We start from the raw sequence: 20,007 nt of genomic DNA, 5'->3' as shown, positions 1-20,007 counted from the left end.
CTAAACGTAAACCAAAACCTTATGATAATATTAATAATTTCTTTACGTAGGAAACAAAAGTACGTGAATTTATGCAATGGATTCAAATTATAATTTAAAAACAAAAATAAAGTGAAAAACAAAAAAAAAGAATGAATAACTTTTATTTAAAGCGTTGCCAGATGGCAAAACTAATGTTGGGTTGACATGAAATTAAACGTTCTTTTGCAGTTAGATTCGCTGCAATTTGTACCTATTTTCAATAAATAAAACAAATCACATTTGCATTCATTCGATTAATTCGTTTATTAAGTTAATTTCAGCTGAGTTCAAATCGTGGCGAGAGGCTCTTGGAATGCAAAATTTATTTCAGACTTGCAGTAGCATTTTTTGTTACTGTTTTTCTTTAGTTTTAATTACTAATTAAAATGTCTAAAATATTGTTGGCTTGCTTGCTAGAGTGTTATTGAGCTTAGCTAATTTAATATTTACCAAGTATAGAGGACATTAGGCTTAAATTTACTAAACAATTAGATGACAGCGATCACAGCTCTCCATGGACGCGATCATGTGGCGTTGGCTCTGTTAAAATGACCACATGATCATCATCCTCGTCATCTGTTGGATTATCCCTGTTGCCAGCGCTATTGTGATTCTCATGGTCCTCAACGCGTGCCAGCAGCGCCTTAAGCTCCGCATCGTAATCCTTCCACTCGGGCACAATGCGCTGAGCGGCCGTCAATTTGGCCTCCTTGGTCTGTGGATTGTTGCACAGATCAATGACCTTGGCGCTCTTGAACGAGCTATCACTGCACCACGTCTGACACCACAGCCAGTCATCCGGCAGCGATTTAATTGCCACCTGATGTATCATATTGTTGGGCAAATCTTGATCCAGATTGGCCAAACTATTCGGATCCTGACTGAGTGCCTGATACTGGCCACGCAATCGATCACCGGCCGCAATCTTGCGGAATCGCTTCAGATCCACCACATACAAAGCAGAGATGTGATAACGTCTGCCCATCAGATGGCTACGCCAATAGCCGTGCTTCCAGAACCGGAAACCCTCCATCTCCTTGCGCGAATCACAGAACGGTGTATACGCATAGGGAGCACCGCCCAAATCCAAATCATACAGCTCCTTGATATCTGTGCGCACAATCGCATCCGCGTCCACAAAGATAATCTTGCGCACATTCAGCGGGAAGAGCACATCCAGGAAAAGTATCTTATAGCCCCAAATCGTGCGCTGTTTCTCCGTCTGCTGATGGAGCCAACGCGGCCATTTGTATTGCACCAGCTCATATTGGAAATTGTAATCCTTGGCCATATGCGGCAAGAAGTCCGTAAACTGTGGCGACAAATAGTTCTTGAGGAACCAGAACTTGACCGGTGACTTGGTGTGCTTCAGCAGCGATACCATCATAATGCGCAACAGACGTTCATACAAATGCCCCGAGGCCACCGAAAAGATGTTAATGGTTTCCAAATCCTCATCGGCTGCACCAGTGCCACTGTTGCCGCCAAAACTATTCGCAATGCTATTCCAGATACCCGATTGCGATGGCGCTGTGTCATCGGACAGCAACTCCGCCTGCTGCATGCCCGGTCGCTTGGACACGCGCAGTTTGGTCACATGCGAGCGCAGTGAGGTGATCAGCACCTGGACCGCACCCGTTTGCGACTGATGCAGTGTGTTGGGTCCCTCCGCATGGCTAATGGCATAGATATCCGTGGATTTGCCCTCGCGTAGACGCAAAGTCCAAGCGCCCGGATTTGCCTTCAGCTGGAAATAGCCCAAATTGGCCATCACAATGGTGTCCACCAACGACGGTTGCGTCTTAGTGCCCAGCACAAGTTGCAAGCCACGCGGCGGTGCACCGCTTGCGGCATCAAAGCAATGACCCTCCAGCAACAGATACTCCAAGCCAAATTCACTGTGCACCGGACCGCCAATGTCGCGCAGCTTAATGTTATCCAGATCGTAGACAGCACGGACCGCTTCAACCAGCCAGTTTTCGGGCACCTGCAGCTGCTGGGTGAGCAACGGATTTGCCGGCAATCCGCTGAATTTGGCCAGAGGTCCATCAGCACGGACGCCACTCGCCTCGAATTGCACCTCGGATTCGACGACATAGCGATAGAAATTCTTGACAGGCATATCGCTATGTTGGGCAACGGGCGTCAGATACAACTGCAGCTGGCAGTTCAGCGTTTGTCGCAGCAAAATGATGATCGGTGTCAGTTTCTGTGCCGCCCTCGACGCGGGATCCAATACGGCGGCAATGTCAAAGTGTGGTAAGTTTTGTTGCTTTGCCGGCAACTGGACGACAGAGTGATCCGTTTTCAGATCGCTGGGCAGCTTGAAGCGAGTCTTGGTTTGACGTGGCAGCAAACTGGCGTAAAGCTTGAGCAGCGTATCGCTGTTGAAATCGACATGAACTTCCATGGCCGACTCCTTGAGCACCTCGCGCACCTTATCACCATACTGGAGATCACTGTAGCGTGCCAGCAGCGCAAAGTCGGCACTATCGAAGGTCTCCACGGCGCCGAGTGGCCCATAGAGACGCCCATTGCCAATCACCAGACGCTGGGACTTGGCCAAACCCAAGACACGTTGCGCATATACGCGCAACATTTTCATATGCAACTCCGTGCTGCCCAGCACATCCTCCATTGGTTTGGGTATATCCTCAACGCGTTGATTCTTCTTTTGGCGCAACCATTTGAGCACCTGCTCAGTAGCCTTGGCCGGCTCCAGCGAATGCATTGCCGCCCAGGCCAAACGATTCAGACTACGCTTATCACTCGCACCCTCCGTATTGGGTATGAATGCCAAACGGACACTTTCGCTGCCACGCACATAATCCAGGGCATGGGTGAGCAACTCACGCCCATCATCTGTTTCCAGATCGGCAAAGACCCACAGCGTGAGGAACTGCAACGAGGCGCTGCCTATGCGTTCAGTGCTCTGCTTGCCGCCAAAGTATTTCAGATTTGCCATCAGCGTGGCGGTCATGTCACGATTGGAGAGCTTATTCAGAGCAGCCGCATTTCCCAGCTGCTTGGCAGCAACACCATTAATATCCAGGTACTTGGCATCCTCTTGGCTGAGAATGCGCTGATTGAGACGCGGCATGACATGCGGCTGATTCATCAGGTAATTGATCAACTCATCGCTGTCGGTCAGCTCGCCACGATACACGGCCTTTTGCAGAGCCGTAGTCTGGCTCATGATCTCCGAGAAGATGGCCTCCTCGAAATCGCTGTCCGCACTGATGATATTGCTCGGCATGGGTGCACCGTTGAGCAGCGCTTGGGGTTGACCCACTGCTCCAAAGCCCAAACGTTGCACAAATTCCGCAGCCAGCTGACGGCCGTAATCGTAATCGGATTCCTCGCCGAGCAGTTCGTCGGCTTTTTTGCTGTTCAGCGAGCTGAACTCCTTGGTCAGTTGGTTAACGATGTGCTTCCTGGTGACGGCAGCTGTTTCGCCCACAGCTGCATAGATGTCGGTGAGGAAACTGAGTGCGGCACGGGCATCCTTCTGTTGGCTCACATAATTAAAGGCACAAGCAATGGCCACATAATCGGCCGCTGTGTCCGGTTCCACAGCTCGAGCATCGAAAACCAGACCCAGGCGAATGGGCGCCTGATGGATAACAAAGGATTCCGACAATTTGATGACACTGCGTGCCTCCTGCTGCAACGGATCCACCACCAACACCAAATTGAAAACATTTTTGCGTATGTTGCGCAACATGCCCGGAAATGTGGGACGCAACAAATCCATGACCGAAGCCGGCCAGCGTCTGTACTGTGCATCCTGTTCAATATCATTGATCCACTGGACCGCCGTATCCCGGATATCGATGGCAAATTCACGCTTGCTCGCACTATTCAAGTCAAGGGCCAGCAATGCGCTGGCCAGGCTGCCATGCACATTGTTGCCGTGTAGACTCTCCAGGACGCGTATTTCAGAGCGCAGTGTTTCCACCAGCGTGTATAAGTCCATGGTGTCCGCATCGAAGAATAAGCCGTTGATGAACAGAGCACCATCTGGCGGCGCCACATTCAGACTGCGACCCAACACTTCCGTATTGTGCTTAATCTCAGCACGCAGCTCATCTGACACTTTATGGGCGAGCAGAGTGCGCGCCAGCATGGGGAAATTGTGGGCAGTATATTGGAGAATCTGCAGCGCTTCGTCGCTTTGAATTTCCGCTATAGCTGCCGCAGCTTGTAGACCCAAATCTTGGAATTCCCACGCTTTGAGCTGGGCGATCTCATCGTTGCCCTGCAACAGACGCTGACGCAGTTGATCCAGCGCATTCTTCAGCGCTGGATGCTTGGCCTTGAGCAGTTTAAAGTCGAAGCCTTGAACATCCGTTTCATTTGTGGATTCCTCGTTAGCGGCAGAGCTGCCATTGCCCGCTTCCGGCTTGGGTGCATCATCCTGACTCTTGTACTCCGTCGATTTCAAATGTAGCTCAACGCCGTAACCTGACAAGCGGACGGGTCGCCCACTTCGCTCGGCCAGCTGATGGCGCAGTAGATAACGCACTTTTCCAGCATTGGCAGCATTTTCCAGCAGTTTGTGATATGGCCGAAATGCGGCACTGCCCAAATCGCCATAGAGAACCACGGTGCGTGTATTGTTCTCGCTGCCAGGATAAATGTGATCAAAGCTATAGCTTAAAACGTCCGCATCCAAACTGCTCTCAGCACGAGGCAGCTTAAGCTTTTGTTCGAGCTCCGCAAAGTTGCAGGCGAGCTCGGTGCCCACCTGGGCGTAGATGGCACCCTGACAGGCGCCCGCCGCACGCAGTTCGTCGGCCAGCTGAAAGTGTGTTTGAATGCGCGGCGTTAAACTGTGCATGGAGACGACCAGTTTCAGCAGCGGTAACTGAGGCGCACTCACGTGCGTGCGCACAAGCTGCAAGGCGGCATTATACTGCTGCGACTCCGTATCTGCAATGCGAGTAGGTATTCATTAGCATTTCAAAAACCATATTTGAAACATTCAAAATTCTCATAGCAAAGTCTGGTCACCTTACGCTTTGTTTACGTACCGTAATCGTTGAGCGCAGTATCCAATGCCGTCACAGCCTTTACGTAGTCCCAGAACAGACCCGTCTGCTCGTCCGCCAAATACTCGGCAATCTCTAAATATAATGGCGTTTGCGTCCATTTTGCATTAATGAGTGTCGTAATTGGATAACTTTGACTGGACTCGGCAGACGCAGCCAATACACAAGCAGGTCTTAACAACGTCAACGTCGCCGTCGTCGCCAGAAAAACACACACAAGACGTAACATTTTTGTTATTGTGCGTATCGTGTACCGCTGTTTGTTACGCGCACATGACGCAGAGATTGCAATTTAATGTTCAATTTATGGCGAGTTAAAGCAATATTAAAGAACTTTATCTTTCGCACGCACTCTATTTGATAATTAAATTTAAGGCGAAAAACTGATGTGGCGTTTTACCGGCCCGTCTGCGTTGCCACCTTGCTACAAAATTGTGGTGGATGTACATCATCATCGATACCAAACATCGATGATATGCATTTATCGATGCTTCTTGCACCCCAATATCCACACAAGCGTTGCCAGCTGATCACCCGCTGCTTTGTTTATCAATGAAAGCGCGCCGAAATTGCAAATTCGCAAAGAAATACATTCATTAATTAGAAATTTGATGAAGTGCACATTAGAGGGAAACAATGCACGCGGTAAGTAAACTTCATTCTCGCTTTAGACATATTCTTTTAACCTACGATATTATGTCAGTCATTGCCAAGGCAATACAATCACTGTCCAAAGTGGGCAAAGAGCTTTTCATTGAAGCAGACCTAAATGGACTCCGGATGCGCACCATTAATGCAACACAATCGGCGGTGGGCAGCATCAGCTTCAGCCGCTCAATGTTTGATATGTTTCAGCTGCCAACTAGCGGCGATTGCTGTTGTAAAATCTCCATGAAGCCGTGCCTCGGCGTATTTCGCAATATGAAACAGGCAAGTGTAGATTGTTTTTCCTTTTGAAATATAATTTAACATTGAAATTCCTTCTTGCAAGGTGGAGCACTGCGAGCTGAGCATCGTGGGTAATCACACCAAATTCCAAGTCAATTTACGCTGCAAGCTGGAGACCACAAAGCAGGCGCTCATTGCAATTGTGGATGAACAGAACATTACCTCGGCTGTACCAACTGATCAGTGTGCAAATATGTAGGCCTAACATCTTATATTTTATATAGTTGATATAATATGTATATTCTTAGATTGCGGGGCGACCACAAGCTATTCATGGAGATATCGAATAGCTTCAATGCCTCGGAGGAGGAACTAACGCTGGAGGCCACGCCCGACAGCCTGTCGGCCAAGAACTACATTGAAGGCGCTCGTGTCAATGACAAGTTCATGCGCTCCCAGCTGAAACTGAAGCCAAGTGAATTTGAACATTATCAGGTGCCGGAGGGATCGGTCATTACGTTTTGCATCAAGGAATTCCGTGCATTTCTGCTCTTTGCCGAAGCACTGAATGCACAAATGACACTGGAGTTTGACGATGCAGGCAGTCCATTTATTGTGAAGATTAAGAAACATCGCGAAATTGAATGTTTGCTGATTCTATCAACGCTATCACCCGATGATGTTAGTTTCTCTGTGGAATACTGTCCGCGCGAGATTACCATGTGTAATCAAAGCAATGGCACTCAAAAACGTAAGAGTAGCACACCTGGACCAGAAGTCCAACAGAAACGTCGCCTGGCTGAAGACACAACTCTGTCGGATGTGGCCACGTCGCTCTTTCAGTTTCGCGATCATCAACCAGATCATCGGCCATCTGTGGCACCTTCAATACAGCCTGCACGCTTGCTGGCCGATGGTGACACTGTGGATGTGGTTGAGGATGAGGCTGATGAGGAAGCGTTGCTGCTGGCCGTATCCGATGCCATGGAGGCGAGCCAAGCGATGCCTCCCGGCAGCACTGAGGTGTGTTTCATCAATACGGAGGATGCGCCGCCCACGCTAATGCCTCCAGAAATGCACGAAGACATCGCGGAAGAGGATGAGGAGGAGAGCATACCACAGTCCCCAGAACGAGAGCGAAATCGGATGGTGCGTACCATATTTTCGCGGTGCTTCCAAAACACTTTTGTGCCACGTGAGCCGTCGCCCAATAGTCAAGTTTATGCCGCGAATTCGGATACAGAGGATTAGACTAGTTTGTTCGTTTATTTATAAACACCGTTTAAACATGTGCATGTCCAGAAACTGTCAATTGCTTGCCGTCTCCTTTAGCTGTATAGTGGGCAGAAAGCTGCTTGTCAACGCCGATGCAGTGCGTGCCTGCAACTGCGAGGTATTCCTTTGTGCCTGCTGCAGCGCTGTATGCGCCGACTGCAAGGACACCTGGGATTTGATAAGCATTTGATCGGTGGCTAGCAGCTGCCTGGAGGCGTCCACGACAAAGTTGCGTGTTAACGCAGTTAATGCCTTACAAATGCCAATGTTGCTCTCAACTGCGTTTGAATGGATCAAATTATTGAGAATGCGGATAAGTCAAACGAATAGCAAAATTACTCAATTTGCACTGCAGCAGATTGTTGCGGTATATTGAGGCGGTTACACTGGGAGTGCTCGGCTGCTCATAAATATCCTCGTCTTCTTCTTCCGTTGCCTCGCCAGAAACTTCGGCTGCGAATATCTGCAATAACTAACTTGGACAAATTGCACATGCTATTTATCATGTGTATATATACCTTGTGTCTGTCCTGCTCCTCGTCCGATTCGGAAGCTTCACCACGCACCAGCTCAGCCATAAATTTACTTATTTATTTACATCGACACAATAAACAAACAAAATAACCTGTTGATACTGAATTGGAGTGTATCGATATGTCGATTCACGATTGAAAAGTCGATGAAAGATCTGCAGTATCGATGACCTAAGAAGTGCTCTAATAACAATTAAAACCAATTTTCCAAAGCATTTTGCGCATTTCGATTCGAGGATTTAATAATAAATTGTAATTACGAATTGATAAATTTACACTATAAATTGTCTTACAACTTTACAAACTTAAAAGCATATGGATTATTCAAAGTATTTTTGCAGCGTTCCCGTTTCGAACATACGCTTAATATCCGTGCCGCCCCCGACAAATTTGCCATTTATGAACACACGTGGCACCTGCGAGAGCGTAGGAGAAATTATTCAAAATTTTGAATTTCAGCAGATTATGTTCTTTGGACTTACCGTTCGAGCGCCTGTCATCTCGCCCAGCACCGATTGAATTGCATCACCATCTTTACGGTCATTCAATTCGATTATCATTGTTTCAATTTTCAGTTTGCGGAATGGCTGAAAGATTTTAGATGTTAGTCAATATATAATATTTCACTGGCGGCTACAGTGATTCCTATCACTTACCTCTTTGGCCATTGTGCAATAAGGACAATAACTTTTACTGAATATTGTGACCTTGTTATTGGAAATTGTATCGCGAACAAACTGAGCCTGAGTGCTGTCCATGTCTACTTTTGGTTTTTCGTATAGCCTGTTAAAATCCAAAAAGGGAAAGGGAAATTTGCTTGATGTTGATAGTTCTTGAGATGCAAATTTAATTATTGGTATAGAATGGTTGCTACGCAAACTGTTGTGAATTTAATGTTGAGGGTGAATTCGCATTAGTCATTACTGCCAAAACCCATTGATGTAGTGACCTGTCAAGTGCATATGGTTGCCAGACAGGTCAAAAAGGGCAGTAACTAAACTTACCAGTTCCAGATAGCCGAAAACATGTTGAAAATGTAACAACACTTATTAACAATAAGCACCACACACTTACACAATATGATCAATAGCAAAAATATGCTATCTAAAAATTACCATAAACAATTGTTACGGTCTGGCAGCACTATTAAATACATCGCTGGTGTATAATTATTTTATATATTTATTATTGATCTTAATCATTGTAAAATTATTTATTTAAATTATTGTTCTAATTGTGACTTATAAGTTTGCGACGCTCAAATTTTAAAAATAAAATTATATGTATATAGTTATATATCTATCACTGGAATACCACTTCTAAATTGTATTGAAAACGGGCAGTGCTACCACTCGATTCCTGTATCCAGCTGATCCCGAACTTGATTGAGGTGGCAACTTTTAATCAACTTGAACGGAAAATCAATTTTTTTTCGCAAATGCGTGCCACAATGGAACATAAAGGGCTGCGGCAGATAGTAAAGAACTATAGTTAAAATAAAAAAAAACACGTTAAACCATGCCAAGCAGTCTACTGTTTGCCACTAGCAGCGAAGGGCGCGTGCACACGCTGTCCACCAGCTCAAGTGGATGGCGCGAATTTCCCTATCTCGGTCTGGAGTTTAAGAAAATCAGCGCAGTCCCAAATTACATGTGGGCCATTGGTGGAGATCGACAAGTATATGTTCATGTGCACGGACTCGATGTGCCCATACGGGTAAAGGAGGAGTCGTATGAGAACGAACGTTGGCTACCAATCGAGGGATTCTCGAAAACGCTGCTGCCCACCGACCGTTACAAATACTCTAACGTTGATGGCAGCGTCGAGAGAAGCGTGGACAAGATACGCTTGCCCTCTATGGCCTGGCAATGGGACGGGGATTGGCACTTGGACCTCGAACTCGATGGTCAACAGCTGCCCGAAGATGGGTGGATGTATGCTTTGGATTTCCCAGCCTCCTACTCGGCGAAAAAGTCATGGAACTCGTATGTGCGTCGGCGGAAATGGGTACGCTTTCGTCGCTATGCCGCTCTCAATAGCTGGTGTGCCGTTGCGCCACTGCACAAGGATCCCACGCAGGAGCCATTCATCGATGTGGCCATCGGTGGCACACAGGTGCCTAATGCACGCGCCGGCACCCTTTGTGTGTGGGCCATTACTGCACATGGCCGGGCCATGTTTCGCACCGGTGTCACAGCCAACGCACCAGAGGGCTTGCGTTGGACGGCTATCAGCACTCCCACGGGCAGTGAACTCTCCCAGATAAGCGTGGGTCCAACTGGTCTGGTTTGGGCTGTGCTGTACAATGGCCGAGTTATCGTGCGTACGGGCATCACACGCGATAACCTGTCGGGTGAGTCGTGGCTGGATGTGAAGTCACCCGTGGCGACGAGCTCACAATCGGATACGCCGCGTGGTCTGCGCATTTTGCAGATATCGGTGGGCACCGATGCAGTCTGGTGTATTACAAATGATCATCATGCCTGGTTTCGACGGGGCATCAAAGGTGATGCAGCCGGAATAAGTGAGGATGCCGCTATTGGCAGAGGCTGGGTGGAAATGGTTGGCAATTTATCAATGATCTCTGTGGCTCCCAACGACCAGGTAAGGATATTTAAGAGGCTATTGTTTGATGTATATTAACTGTTTTAATTCATCAACAGGTGTTTGCAATTGGCGCTGCTGATCGCGCTATATACTATCGGTCTGGCGTCAGTGCAGCCGATCCCACCGGTAAGAAGTGGCTGAAAATCCAATGCTCAATGCAAATCAGTCGCTCCTCCAGTTCCTTATCGATAGTTTCGCGCAAAAGTGGCGGTAGCAGCTCAACGCCTGGCTCAAAACATCAAAGCTTCTCCAATCTGTACTCCAAGGAGAAGGAGAAGGGCGTTGTGGAAACATGCGCCGTCATTGAAACGTTCACCACGCACAGCAACGCATCCTCAAATAACGGTCTAAATAGCCGTTTGAAAAACGATCGTTGGAAATTGAACGCCGACTCGCCACCTACCATTGGCAGCCTCAATCTGAACGAGCGTCAGAAGAATCGGGCGACAGCATTGCGCGAGACATCTTCGCATGCCTCTAGCGCTCCAGCCGCCGACATTGCTGAGATAACTGGGAAATTTGAAACACAACTGAAAAATCCGCGTGCGTGGTCACCGGTGCGCAGTGTTGGATCTGTTGTGGGCACTGAGGCGCATCCGGAGAGTGATTCGGCTGTGTTCGAATCGGAGTCGGCACATGGCTCGGATGCATTTCTGGGCGAAGATGATGATCACAATGGCTCACAGTTTTGGACAGAGTGTGCGGTCATGTGGAGTTGCATAGCTACGGGAGCTGTCACCGTGGATGTGAACAACACACCCAACTGGTTTAACGAGCATCTGTCCAATGATGGCAAAGCCGATGCTAATCCCAACTGGCGCAATGATCTATTGGACAAGCTAAAGCAACGCCAGCAGAAATTGGTAAAGTTGCAGCAGGAAACACACTACGAAAAGGCTGTCGAAATGACATCGTGGATTAAATCGGCGGACGCACGCTATCAGCATCCAGCTGGGGAGTATGACGACTGCTCCATTGAGCTGGAGTGGGTAAGCGGCAACGGTAGCGATACAGACAGTGATTCCGGCACATTCTCGGTGCTTAGTTCGGATGGTGCCGCAACCAAAATACAATTCGCTCTCTCCGACATAACGTGTGTGCAGTGCTGCAGTGAACCGGGCGCACCACGTCTGGCCATCCATGCGGTTCATCTGCCCATCAATTGCAGTCCGGTCAAACTGCAATTCACCAGCGATTCGGAAATGGAAGACTGGCTATCGCACCTGTCCTCCGTATGCAGTCAAATCAATATGTTGATGGGCAAACCGGCCAGCAATGCTATTTGGCTGACCAGTGAACAGGGCGACGTATTTGTCTTCGATTCAGCCAACATGAAGGCCCAACAACTGGAGAAGGCCGACGATGGTCCGGCGCATTATGTCGAACGTATGGATGTGTCCACGTGTGAGACACCTTACTACAATACCCTGTACAATGGGTAAGTTCAGAGTTTCCCTGTTGCTGGTATACTATTTAATAAATATTAATAACTTCTAGCATGCCCTGCGGCAGTGAGTTGGAAATATCTGGTTGTGTCTACGATGATGCGGATCAGATTCGCTTCGATTTGCAGTGCCATTCGAAAATTAAAGCGCTGCCGCATCGTGTCGAGAAATATCGAGTGATTGCCATGCATATAAATCCTCGTTTCAATGAGCGCACAACTGTACTCAACTCCATGATGGATTCGGAGTGGCTCGAAGAAATACGTAATGATCGCATGGTATTTGCGCCCGGTGCCACCTTCACGGTAAAAATTAAGTAAGTTTACATGCGACATATTATTATCAATTATAGTTAAGTGCAATCGCTGACATACTTTTGCAGGGCTCTTGAGCACCACTATCAGATTGTGGTTAACCATGCGCTCTATGCGGACTACAAGTATCGCGTGGATCCGGCTGCCGTCACCTGTCTCTATGTAAGCGGGCGTGTTAAACTCTTTAGTGTTGTCTATCGTTCGCCCTCGCTGATGGTATCTATGCAGCAAATGCACTGGCGCCAGATGGGCGGCCATGTGAAGCGTGTTTATAGCAGCGGCGTCGATGTCGTCTGGGGAATTTCGTGCGATAATACGGCCTGGGCATATAACGGCGGGTGGGGCGGCATGTTTTTGAAGGGTTTGGAGGGTTCTGGCAAGATAAACGCCATGATTGACACGCACATCTACTATGTGTACGAGAATCAGCGCTGGAATCCCATCAGCGGCTTTACTGCCAAGAGCTTGCCCACCGATCGCCATATGTGGAGCGATGCCAGTGGGCGACAGAAGCGCAGCAAGGAGCACACCAAACTGCTGTCCACACACTGCGAGTGGATATCGGACTGGGCCATCGACTATAATCTGCCCGGCGGCGCGGACAAGGAGGGCTGGCAATATGCCATTGATTTTCCGGCCACCTATCATGCCCACAAGAAACTGACCGATTGTGTGCGCCGGCGTCGTTGGATGAAGAAGTGTCGCCTCACCAGCAGTGGTCCCTGGCAGGAGCTCAGTCATTCCAAGATACTCGATGCGTCATTGCACGTGCTCGACTCGGATGTGGACAGTGTTCTCAATGTCGAGGATATGCCTGTTGCTGCCTGGGCCATTGCCTCAAATGGCGATGTGCTGATCAGACATGGAGTTTCTACACTGAATCCGCGCGGTGACAACTGGGAGCACATTGTCAGCGATCAGCCACTGATTGGCATCAGTGTGGGTCCGATGGGTCAGGTCTGGGCAGTTGCTCGCAATGGTATGATCTTCTATCGGTATGGCATCAGCAAGCAGAATCCCTGCGGCGACGCCTGGCAACAAGTGGAGGCGCCGACTGGCGTTACCTTTAAGGCCGTTAATGTGGGTCGCGCCGGCATCTGGGCGCTGGACAATCAGCTGCGGCTAGCGGTGCGCAAGGAGGTAACGCACACATTCCCCGAGGGATCACATTGGCAATTTCTACCAAATGCTGCCAATGTGCCACCGCACACAGAAACCCACTGCGGTTTTCGTGCCGTATCCGTGGGCAAGGAAGTCTGGGCCATTTCCCTAAATGGCGTCATTTGCCGACGGTGTGGCATAACCAATGAGAATCCAGCCGGAGCCGGTTGGAACTTGGGGATCTCGGTATGCTTACAAATATTTAAATAACTTACAACTTTTTATAATTTATATACTTATTGCAGGGTCAATGGAAGCATCTATCCGTGGAGGGTTATATGTAACCACAATGCATTCCGTGTTTTCAGTATTCATATGTATATCCTGCATAGTAATACTCTGCAAGAGTATCTTATTGTTAAAATAACTTAAACGTTCCGCGAAATTTACAGCCATGAAATTGAAGAACGCCAGCAGGTGGAGTAGCCAAAAACCCAATTATAAAATCAACTTACAATTATTGATAATATGTGTTAGTTTCAAGCTAAGTGCAGGGTATATTAATCACTTGACTGCAAAGTTCTTCCTTTTTTATAAAGACAAAAAAAACAGCTTAAAGATAGCTTTGTTGTATTGAACGTAATTTCGATTCCTATTTGTTTGTATAATTTGATTAATTATAATGTATTTATTTTGAAGACTAGTACGTCTTTGTCTGCCGCTTATGATCTGTTTAATATTTAGTTAAGTAATTATTTATATATAAATATATTAAATGCATATTACGTACAAATACCTTAAATTATGCTTTTAATATTTCCAAATATAATTCACTTTATTCGGGCATACGTCAACCGGTAGAATTACAAGCGCGGGTAATCAAAATATCGATTAATCGATTGCATACGTTCGTTCTAGTCATGAACAATAGAAGTTCATTTCGTTCAATTGAACGGAGCTGCACAACTCTTATTTGAGTGGATGATTTAGTGCAAAGAAAAATTCATAAACAAAACGTTGTTAAAGTAAATAATGGCGGACTACGATAATGTACGCATAAAAAAGTTGGTCTTGAAAGGAGAGAAACACAAGTAATGTATGACAAACAAGCATATAATCAAGTATTGAACGCAACTTTGCTTATAGGAAAAGTAAGAAACGCAAGAAGGAAAAGGAGCACAAGGACGACGACACCGCCAAGCGAAGCAAGTTGATCATCGATGAGGATGCCATTCAGCACGGCGGTTGGTGGACGGCGACGAGCGCAACAAACATTGTTGGTGCGGTGGCCATCGAATTTGGCGAACGCTGCTATTTAAAAGCTCTGGACAACGGGTGCGTCGCATAAAATTATTAAATTAAAAGCGGTAAAGTCAATGATTTTATAGATTGTTTACTTTGGGCGCCCCACACAATCCCGGGGATGTTCCGGATCCCGAAGAGATTTTCACAGCGTTTCCAATCAACGATCGCAAGGTGTCCTTCAAATCTGGCTATGGAAAATATCTAAAGATTGAAAAGGACGGCATGGTTACGGGTCGTTCAGAGGCTGTTGGTAGCATGGAGCAATGGGAACCTGTCTTCGAGGTGAGAGACCCCGTTAAATGTTGTTTCACGCAAATGTCTTGTATCAGTCATTTCATGTTGCATTTTTAGGGCAAGCAAATGGCACTGCTGTCGGAAACGGGACACTTCATGTCCATTGACCCGGAGGACGATGCCTGCGTTGCTCTGCATAAGAAAGTGGGACAACAGGAAATATGTCGCGTGCGCACCAATGCAGCCCGAGATGTGGTTATTGACGAGCAGCCAAAGGAAGAGAAAGGCGATCTGGGCGAAGTAGAGAAAAACTATGTGTAAGTCTGCATATATTTTAATATAATTCACTGCTGCATATTAATTAACACTTTTCTTGTAATTCTAGCAAAAAGTTTCAAAAGTTCCAGGATAAGAAGATGCGCATTAGCCAGAACGATGTGAAGGAGCTCGAGGAAGCCAAGGCACAAGGGCTGCTGCATGAGACGCTTCTGGACAGGCGTAGTAAAATGAAAGCTGATCGTTATTGCAAATAAATCATTTTAATCTAATTTATCAAACATAAAATTCCATAAATTGAAAACTAGCAATTTAATCGAGCAGGTTTGAATATTGGGAAGAGACCTAAATTCCACAACGGATACGAAACAATTCGAAGCTGCTTCGTGCGAATCAGCAATAGAATTTCATTCATTTGGCATGAGATCTTAGCCTTCTTACTAGCTGTAAAACGAGATGCTCAAGAGAGCGGTGAAGAGCAGAGAGCGGAGAGCATTGGAATTTACAGCAGCATGAGAACAAAGCGAACAGTTCTCATAACAACTTGTATTTATGAGTCTAGACTCTGGACTCTCGACGCATAAACCGGTTTGGTTTCTGTGTGAGCAACATGGCTAAGCCACTGAGATCTGAGCTGCACATTTAGTTGCCATTTGTTAGAGAACGTTGACGGTACAAGCGGCTCTTAGCAAATTCAGTTTTATAGAGTGACTATTTATTTTATTGTTAATTGTTGATTGCGATCAGCGCAATGCGAAAATCGCAGGGAATATCATTGGTCTCGGACAGACGACTGGGCTTGGACGCCTCTGAGACGTTCTCCACATCGAGTTCCTCGTTGAGCAGCTCGTTTAGCGACGGCAGCGATCTGGTCAACTGGGAGGAGTACGTGGCGGAAGATGGTAGCCTCTTCTATGCTGAATATGTGCCCAGCATCAAGCCGAATGCGTTGGAGCAGCGACGTGGTGAACTCTTGCGTCGTTCGCTGCGCCTGGGAAAAAAGACAACACGGCGACAACAGCAACAGCAGCAGCAGCTCTCGAATAGAGGCCAACAGGGCAAACACAATGGCAACCAAGGCATGCAGCAGCAGCAACAGCAGCCACAGCAGACAACTCCCGCAGCAGAGGCAGAGAGCAGTGCCAGCAACGGGTTCCGTTTCGCAGACATTAAGCATTCGCAGACTGAGGCCGTCGCCAATCAAAAACAATTGGAGCTGGTTATAACGGCAACGGATCGCTTCCGTTTCGGTCGTCGCTCCACAGCCGTGGAGTCTATATTGGGCTTCCGTGTGCTGCCGTTCCCCGATCAGCCCGAGTGCCTTATGGTGGACAGTTTTGTGCATGATATCAGCGCCATGCAGCACAATATTAAGCGGGGTGATTGGTTCAAATCCTTGAATGGCATTGAGCTCTATGCCAGCAATTTGGATGAGCTGCTGCAGCAGTTCGTCGAACCCACCCAGGTGTGTCTGGGCTTTCAAGGTGTTGCCACTCAAAGCGCACCAGCTGCAGCAGCAGATGATGCTGCAACTGGACAATGCATCCCACAGTTGCAACAGGTGCGCAAATTACTAAACTTTGCCATGTTTGCGGAACAATTCGAGCAGCTGCTGCCCCCCGCTCTCGTTGTGCCGGATAGTGTAACGCCATTTGGCATGCTACTCCTGCCACCCGAATGCTATCAGCAGGATGAGCACAAGGATTCGCTGTACTATTATCCCGAGTGTGCTTTAACCAATTTCCTGTACAAGGCACGGGGCAGCTTCCTCACGCTCAGCTCCGTGCTCAATGAGCTGCAGACAGAGCCGCTGACCTCGCGTCTCCTCGTTGAGCAGGTGCCCTACTATGTGAACTATCGCCGATTGAATGGATTCCTGGTGCTGTTCGCGTATGCAGCGCGTTTTTATGGCGCCGCCGAGAGCAGCCTGAGATCGGATGAGCTAATTGGTTACATACGCTTCTCGCTACCGGGTCTGAATCTAGAGAACTTTGTGACCAGCACGGATAGCTCGAATGGTCTGCGCCAGTTTCTGCGCCATTTCTGCAGCATTCAACGCTCTCGCCTGCTGGCCAATCCCCGTGGGGAGCTGCAATTCGAGCAACTGCTGAAGCAATCGCGCAGTTTGCCACTGCCGAAGGAGGCACAGTTGCGCATCTTTGATGCACTCAGCGAAATGGAGGCCATGGATTATCGCAATTGGAACGATGAACCGTTGACCACTCATCGCGAGTTCTTTATCTATGGCTGCGCCTTGTACTATGATAGTTTCCTGCTCGCCAGCCTGCTGCCCGCTGAGGTGCGGTTCAATGTGGAGCTGTTTCTGCGCTGTCGGGGAATCTTTGATTTTATTGGCTCGGCGCCCAGTGTGCGGGTCCGTGAGCTCTACGTGTGGGAGGAGATTGTGCTAGCGAATGCAACGGGTCGTTATTTTCTGACTGTCTGCTCGAGGAGTCACCTCATCCTCACCGTCATCCTTAAGATGTATGTGGATGCGCCCGAAATGGAGGCATTTACTGCAGTGCCGCCATCGTTGTTCTACATCGAAGAGATCCAGGAGACGCTGGATCATCTCATACAGTGCGGCATCGAGTCACTGGCCAGATTTTGGTCTGTCTCGAATAAGCGGCCCGAGGTGCTCGACCAGCACAAGATCGAGCAGTCCGGTGAAGAGCACGAGGCCAGCAGCAAGCTTGAATCATTGCTCAAACCGAAAACCAATGTTCCGCATTCCAGTAACTCCGCCAATGATGATGAGGCGCAATTGTGCTCATCTCTGGGTGGCTCATCGATACACAGCCTGACGCCCAGTGAAGATGAGATGTCACGGCGCCGTCTGACGCCTGCCGATGACTCGGACAGTGGCTCCGACTGGGAGAACTTTGCAGAACAGCATCCGCTGCATTACGGACTTAATCTGAATGTCGAGAGCCAGAGTCAGATAACCACATCCCTTTGGAAGGAAATCAACAATGTGCTACCAGTGAAAGTCTCCGCCGGTTGGAAGAACTCTGTGCTGCACTACGTCTATGTTGACCTGACAAATGGCGTGCTCCTCTGTCCATTCACAGCCAGCTCGGAGAGTTTTCCCTATCTGTGCGAGATGCGTCGAGCGTGTCATATGATACATGTGGTGCTCGACCGTTCCAAGAATCATCGACGAATACTGGCGGAGCCGACTGCTGCTGGCAACAACAGATCCCTCATTGGACATGGCAGCAATGATATAACCATGGTGAAAGAACATGGCATAACCATTGAAATCACAAATAGCACCAAGGAGCAGGCTGTCATGCGATTCGTTGTCGTCGGCCGATTGTTTCAATCGCCAGCGAAGGAGGTCTATGTGTGCCACGCTCCCGAGGTACCCCAAAATATGGTCGAAATGGCATTCAGATTGTCCTTCTTCTCGATGGGCTAACAATTGTTCGAGTACTGCTAATAGTTAAATGAATTAAATAAAGAATACATTTTAGAAGTGATATTTCTTATATATTATAATGCCCCTTCCAAAACATAATGTCTGCTTTCATTCATATTTTGATCGCGATTAAAAAACATTGGCACTATATTTAGATGATCGTGCGACACGCGCCCTAGTCGCATATTTATAAACATAAATAAGTACATCTATGTATATCTATGTGAACACCTATGTATATCTGTATACAATGTCAACGATTTTCATTCTGCAAAACATGTTGTTCCTCATTTTGTGGCCAACTCATAGCCACATCGCCTCATTCGTCAGTCAGTTGTCAATGAGCCCTCCCAGACAGCGGAGCACTTGGTGGTCTCTTCTCTAGTGCTAGTTAGACGGACTTACATCACTCATAGCTGGAGATGCCAAGGTGGTTAGTGTATGGGGCATGTGTTCTTTTCGCCACGGCACTTGCACTTGACGAGTCAGTTAATAATAACCTCAACGACAATGAGCAAGATCCGGATGCGGATCTACATTTGCCCAGCGAAGTTCAAAAGGCCGTTTGCACCGTAAATGCGGGCGAGGTCAAAGCATCCGCCGAAGCGGTGACAACCAAAACTTTAAAGGGTGTCTGTGGTTCGGGTAAGCCTTGCACACCATTTCAATAATGTTTGAGAGTCAAACAAATTGCCACCATAGATGAAATGAATCGAGCCTTTCGCAATCTGGAGGAGAAACTTTATGGGGAATTGCGTGAGATCAAAGAGCTGCTGCTGAAGTTGATCGAGATGGAAGAACAGCCAGATAGTAACTCTATTCCATTGACTCCAACGCTGGATGAGACACCAATTGTAAAGGTGCCTCTCTCGCTAAAAAAAATCAAGTTTGAGCAGATTACGATGAAACCACCAAGTCAGGAAAACAATGCAAAGAAGCAACCCAAGCTAAAACAATTGGATATTACAGCAGAGCGGGAGGCAGAGATTGGCAGATTTAATAACACAATGCTGGCGGATCAGGACTTTCAATTATTTACCTATTATTGGAAGTTGGAGAACTTTACGGATCACATTTCCGATGCCTCAACCAAAACCATCAACAGTCCCAAATTCAGCATAAGAGGCGAGTACTTTAAAACGCACATATGTAAAAAGGCGTAATCCTCGAAATATAATCCCCATTTCAGGCAAGACACTGCAGTTGAAGTGCACATTTCAGCATATGCACCGCGAGATGATCAATTTGCAGCTGGCATTGGCGTATCCATCTCATGATCATGCCAGTGGCAAGGAGAACAATATTATGCTGGACATGGGCGGACAGTGGAAGCAATTGAAATGGACCGAGCACGTGGCGTTCAAACACAAGATATCGCTATTGAATCAGAATCCGAGCCATCGGCGAACGCAGGACCTCAGCTCACAGGAGCTAACGAAACTCGATATGGGATTTTCCATACCAAATAGTGCGATTGTAGGCAGCAATTATGTGAGACACAATTCGCTACTAATACAAATTATTTTATATTTGTGA

At 47.5% G+C, this 20,007-nt stretch overlaps 8 protein-coding genes across 8 annotated transcripts; 5 read left to right on the top strand and 3 right to left on the bottom strand.

The window, feature by feature from the left end:
- Positions 1 to 260: 260 nt before the first annotated feature.
- On the bottom strand, positions 261 to 5,506 carry LOC6557809 (UDP-glucose:glycoprotein glucosyltransferase). Its single transcript, XM_001985230.2, has 2 exons — positions 5,055 to 5,506; positions 261 to 4,953 (listed from the first exon to the last, which is right to left on the bottom strand). Exons 1-2 carry the CDS (start codon positions 5,299 to 5,301, stop codon positions 524 to 526), a joined length of 4,677 nt encoding a protein of 1,558 aa, XP_001985266.1. The 5' UTR covers positions 5,302 to 5,506; the 3' UTR covers positions 261 to 523.
- Positions 5,507 to 5,508: 2 nt separating this feature from the next.
- On the top strand, positions 5,509 to 7,265 carry LOC6557808 (cell cycle checkpoint control protein RAD9A). Its single transcript, XM_032738183.2, has 4 exons — positions 5,509 to 5,717; positions 5,776 to 6,002; positions 6,064 to 6,215; positions 6,269 to 7,265. The coding sequence occupies exons 1-4, from the start codon at positions 5,684 to 5,686 to the stop codon at positions 7,209 to 7,211; spliced, it is 1,356 nt and encodes a 451-aa protein (XP_032594074.1). The 5' UTR covers positions 5,509 to 5,683; the 3' UTR covers positions 7,212 to 7,265.
- LOC6557801 (biogenesis of lysosome-related organelles complex 1 subunit 3) lies at positions 7,208 to 7,852 on the bottom strand. Its single transcript, XM_001985232.3, has 3 exons — positions 7,754 to 7,852; positions 7,575 to 7,698; positions 7,208 to 7,513 (listed from the first exon to the last, which is right to left on the bottom strand). The coding sequence occupies exons 1-3, from the start codon at positions 7,811 to 7,813 to the stop codon at positions 7,269 to 7,271; spliced, it is 429 nt and encodes a 142-aa protein (XP_001985268.1). The 5' UTR covers positions 7,814 to 7,852; the 3' UTR covers positions 7,208 to 7,268.
- Positions 7,853 to 7,981: 129 nt separating this feature from the next.
- Positions 7,982 to 8,850, bottom strand: LOC6557785 (glutaredoxin-C4). The gene is made up of 4 exons (XM_001985233.2): positions 8,773 to 8,850; positions 8,425 to 8,551; positions 8,251 to 8,355; positions 7,982 to 8,184 (listed from the first exon to the last, which is right to left on the bottom strand). The coding sequence occupies exons 1-4, from the start codon at positions 8,793 to 8,795 to the stop codon at positions 8,089 to 8,091; spliced, it is 351 nt and encodes a 116-aa protein (XP_001985269.2). The 5' UTR covers positions 8,796 to 8,850; the 3' UTR covers positions 7,982 to 8,088.
- A 267-nt stretch (positions 8,851 to 9,117) lies between these two features.
- LOC6557777 (tectonin beta-propeller repeat-containing protein) lies at positions 9,118 to 14,030 on the top strand. The gene is made up of 5 exons (XM_001985234.2): positions 9,118 to 10,372; positions 10,432 to 11,813; positions 11,873 to 12,136; positions 12,203 to 13,481; positions 13,541 to 14,030. Exons 1-5 carry the CDS (start codon positions 9,287 to 9,289, stop codon positions 13,577 to 13,579), a joined length of 4,050 nt encoding a protein of 1,349 aa, XP_001985270.1. The 5' UTR covers positions 9,118 to 9,286; the 3' UTR covers positions 13,580 to 14,030.
- A 143-nt stretch (positions 14,031 to 14,173) lies between these two features.
- LOC6557774 (protein FRG1 homolog) lies at positions 14,174 to 15,366 on the top strand. The gene is made up of 5 exons (XM_001985235.3): positions 14,174 to 14,326; positions 14,382 to 14,570; positions 14,624 to 14,822; positions 14,892 to 15,091; positions 15,160 to 15,366. The coding sequence occupies exons 1-5, from the start codon at positions 14,268 to 14,270 to the stop codon at positions 15,305 to 15,307; spliced, it is 795 nt and encodes a 264-aa protein (XP_001985271.1). The 5' UTR covers positions 14,174 to 14,267; the 3' UTR covers positions 15,308 to 15,366.
- Positions 15,367 to 15,772: 406 nt separating this feature from the next.
- LOC6557771 (protein inturned) lies at positions 15,773 to 18,536 on the top strand. Its single transcript, XM_001985236.2, has one exon. The coding sequence runs from the start codon at positions 15,802 to 15,804 to the stop codon at positions 18,469 to 18,471; it is 2,670 nt and encodes an 889-aa protein (XP_001985272.1). The 5' UTR covers positions 15,773 to 15,801; the 3' UTR covers positions 18,472 to 18,536.
- Positions 18,537 to 18,798: 262 nt separating this feature from the next.
- On the top strand, positions 18,799 to 20,007 carry LOC6557768. The gene is made up of 3 exons (XM_032735359.1): positions 18,799 to 19,116; positions 19,174 to 19,596; positions 19,661 to 20,007. Exons 1-3 carry the CDS (start codon positions 18,894 to 18,896, stop codon positions 20,005 to 20,007), a joined length of 993 nt encoding a protein of 330 aa, XP_032591250.1. The 5' UTR covers positions 18,799 to 18,893.

Source organism: Drosophila grimshawi, unplaced genomic scaffold (assembly GCF_018153295.1).
Source record: "Drosophila grimshawi isolate 15287-2541.00 unplaced genomic scaffold, ASM1815329v1 contig_44, whole genome shotgun sequence".
NCBI lineage: Eukaryota > Metazoa > Arthropoda > Insecta > Diptera > Drosophilidae > Drosophila > Drosophila grimshawi.
Note: the sequence above shows the minus strand (reverse complement) of the source record. Positions and strands in the feature narration are given on the sequence as shown.

Excerpts from the sequence above, each read along its gene's own strand:
- LOC6557809 (XM_001985230.2), bottom strand. The coding sequence starts at position 5,301 with ATGTTACGTCTTGTGTGTGTTTTTCTGGCGACGACGGCGACGTTGACG. Across the intron at positions 4,954-5,054 it reads TACTGCGCTCAACGATTACG|ATACGGAGTCGCAGCAGTAT; the intron begins GTACGTAAACAA and ends CTCGCATTGCAG.
- LOC6557808 (XM_032738183.2), top strand. The coding sequence starts at position 5,684 with ATGAAGTGCACATTAGAGGGAAACAATGCACGCG. Across the intron at positions 6,003-6,063 it reads TATTTCGCAATATGAAACAG|GTGGAGCACTGCGAGCTGAG; the intron begins GCAAGTGTAGAT and ends CCTTCTTGCAAG. Across the intron at positions 6,216-6,268 it reads ACTGATCAGTGTGCAAATAT|ATTGCGGGGCGACCACAAGC; the intron begins GTAGGCCTAACA and ends GTATATTCTTAG.
- LOC6557801 (XM_001985232.3), bottom strand. The coding sequence starts at position 7,813 with ATGGCTGAGCTGGTGCGTGGTGAAGCTTCCGAATCGGACGAGGAGCAG. Across the intron at positions 7,699-7,753 it reads AGGAGCAGGACAGACACAAG|ATATTCGCAGCCGAAGTTTC; the intron begins GTATATATACAC and ends TAGTTATTGCAG. Across the intron at positions 7,514-7,574 it reads TCTGCTGCAGTGCAAATTGA|TTGAGAGCAACATTGGCATT; the intron begins GTAATTTTGCTA and ends ATTCAAACGCAG.
- LOC6557785 (XM_001985233.2), bottom strand. The coding sequence starts at position 8,795 with ATGTTTTCGGCTATCTGGAACTG. Across the intron at positions 8,552-8,772 it reads TTTTCGGCTATCTGGAACTG|GCTATACGAAAAACCAAAAG; the intron begins GTAAGTTTAGTT and ends GGATTTTAACAG. Across the intron at positions 8,185-8,250 it reads AGATGACAGGCGCTCGAACG|GTGCCACGTGTGTTCATAAA; the intron begins GTAAGTCCAAAG and ends ACGCTCTCGCAG.
- LOC6557777 (XM_001985234.2), top strand. The coding sequence starts at position 9,287 with ATGCCAAGCAGTCTACTGTTTGCCACTAGCAGCGAAGGGCGCGTGCAC. Across the intron at positions 10,373-10,431 it reads CTGTGGCTCCCAACGACCAG|GTGTTTGCAATTGGCGCTGC; the intron begins GTAAGGATATTT and ends ATTCATCAACAG. Across the intron at positions 11,814-11,872 it reads TACAATACCCTGTACAATGG|CATGCCCTGCGGCAGTGAGT; the intron begins GTAAGTTCAGAG and ends AATAACTTCTAG.
- LOC6557774 (XM_001985235.3), top strand. The coding sequence starts at position 14,268 with ATGGCGGACTACGATAATGTACGCATAAAAAAGTTGGTCTTGAAAGGA. Across the intron at positions 14,327-14,381 it reads TTGAAAGGAGAGAAACACAA|GAAAAGTAAGAAACGCAAGA; the intron begins GTAATGTATGAC and ends CTTTGCTTATAG. Across the intron at positions 14,571-14,623 it reads TTAAAAGCTCTGGACAACGG|ATTGTTTACTTTGGGCGCCC; the intron begins GTGCGTCGCATA and ends ATGATTTTATAG.
- LOC6557771 (XM_001985236.2), top strand. The coding sequence starts at position 15,802 with ATGCGAAAATCGCAGGGAATATCATTGGTCTCGGACAGACGACTGGGC.
- LOC6557768 (XM_032735359.1), top strand. The coding sequence starts at position 18,894 with ATGCCAAGGTGGTTAGTGTATGGGGCATGTGTTCTTTTCGCCACGGCA. Across the intron at positions 19,117-19,173 it reads AAAGGGTGTCTGTGGTTCGG|ATGAAATGAATCGAGCCTTT; the intron begins GTAAGCCTTGCA and ends TTGCCACCATAG. Across the intron at positions 19,597-19,660 it reads TCCCAAATTCAGCATAAGAG|GCAAGACACTGCAGTTGAAG; the intron begins GCGAGTACTTTA and ends TCCCCATTTCAG.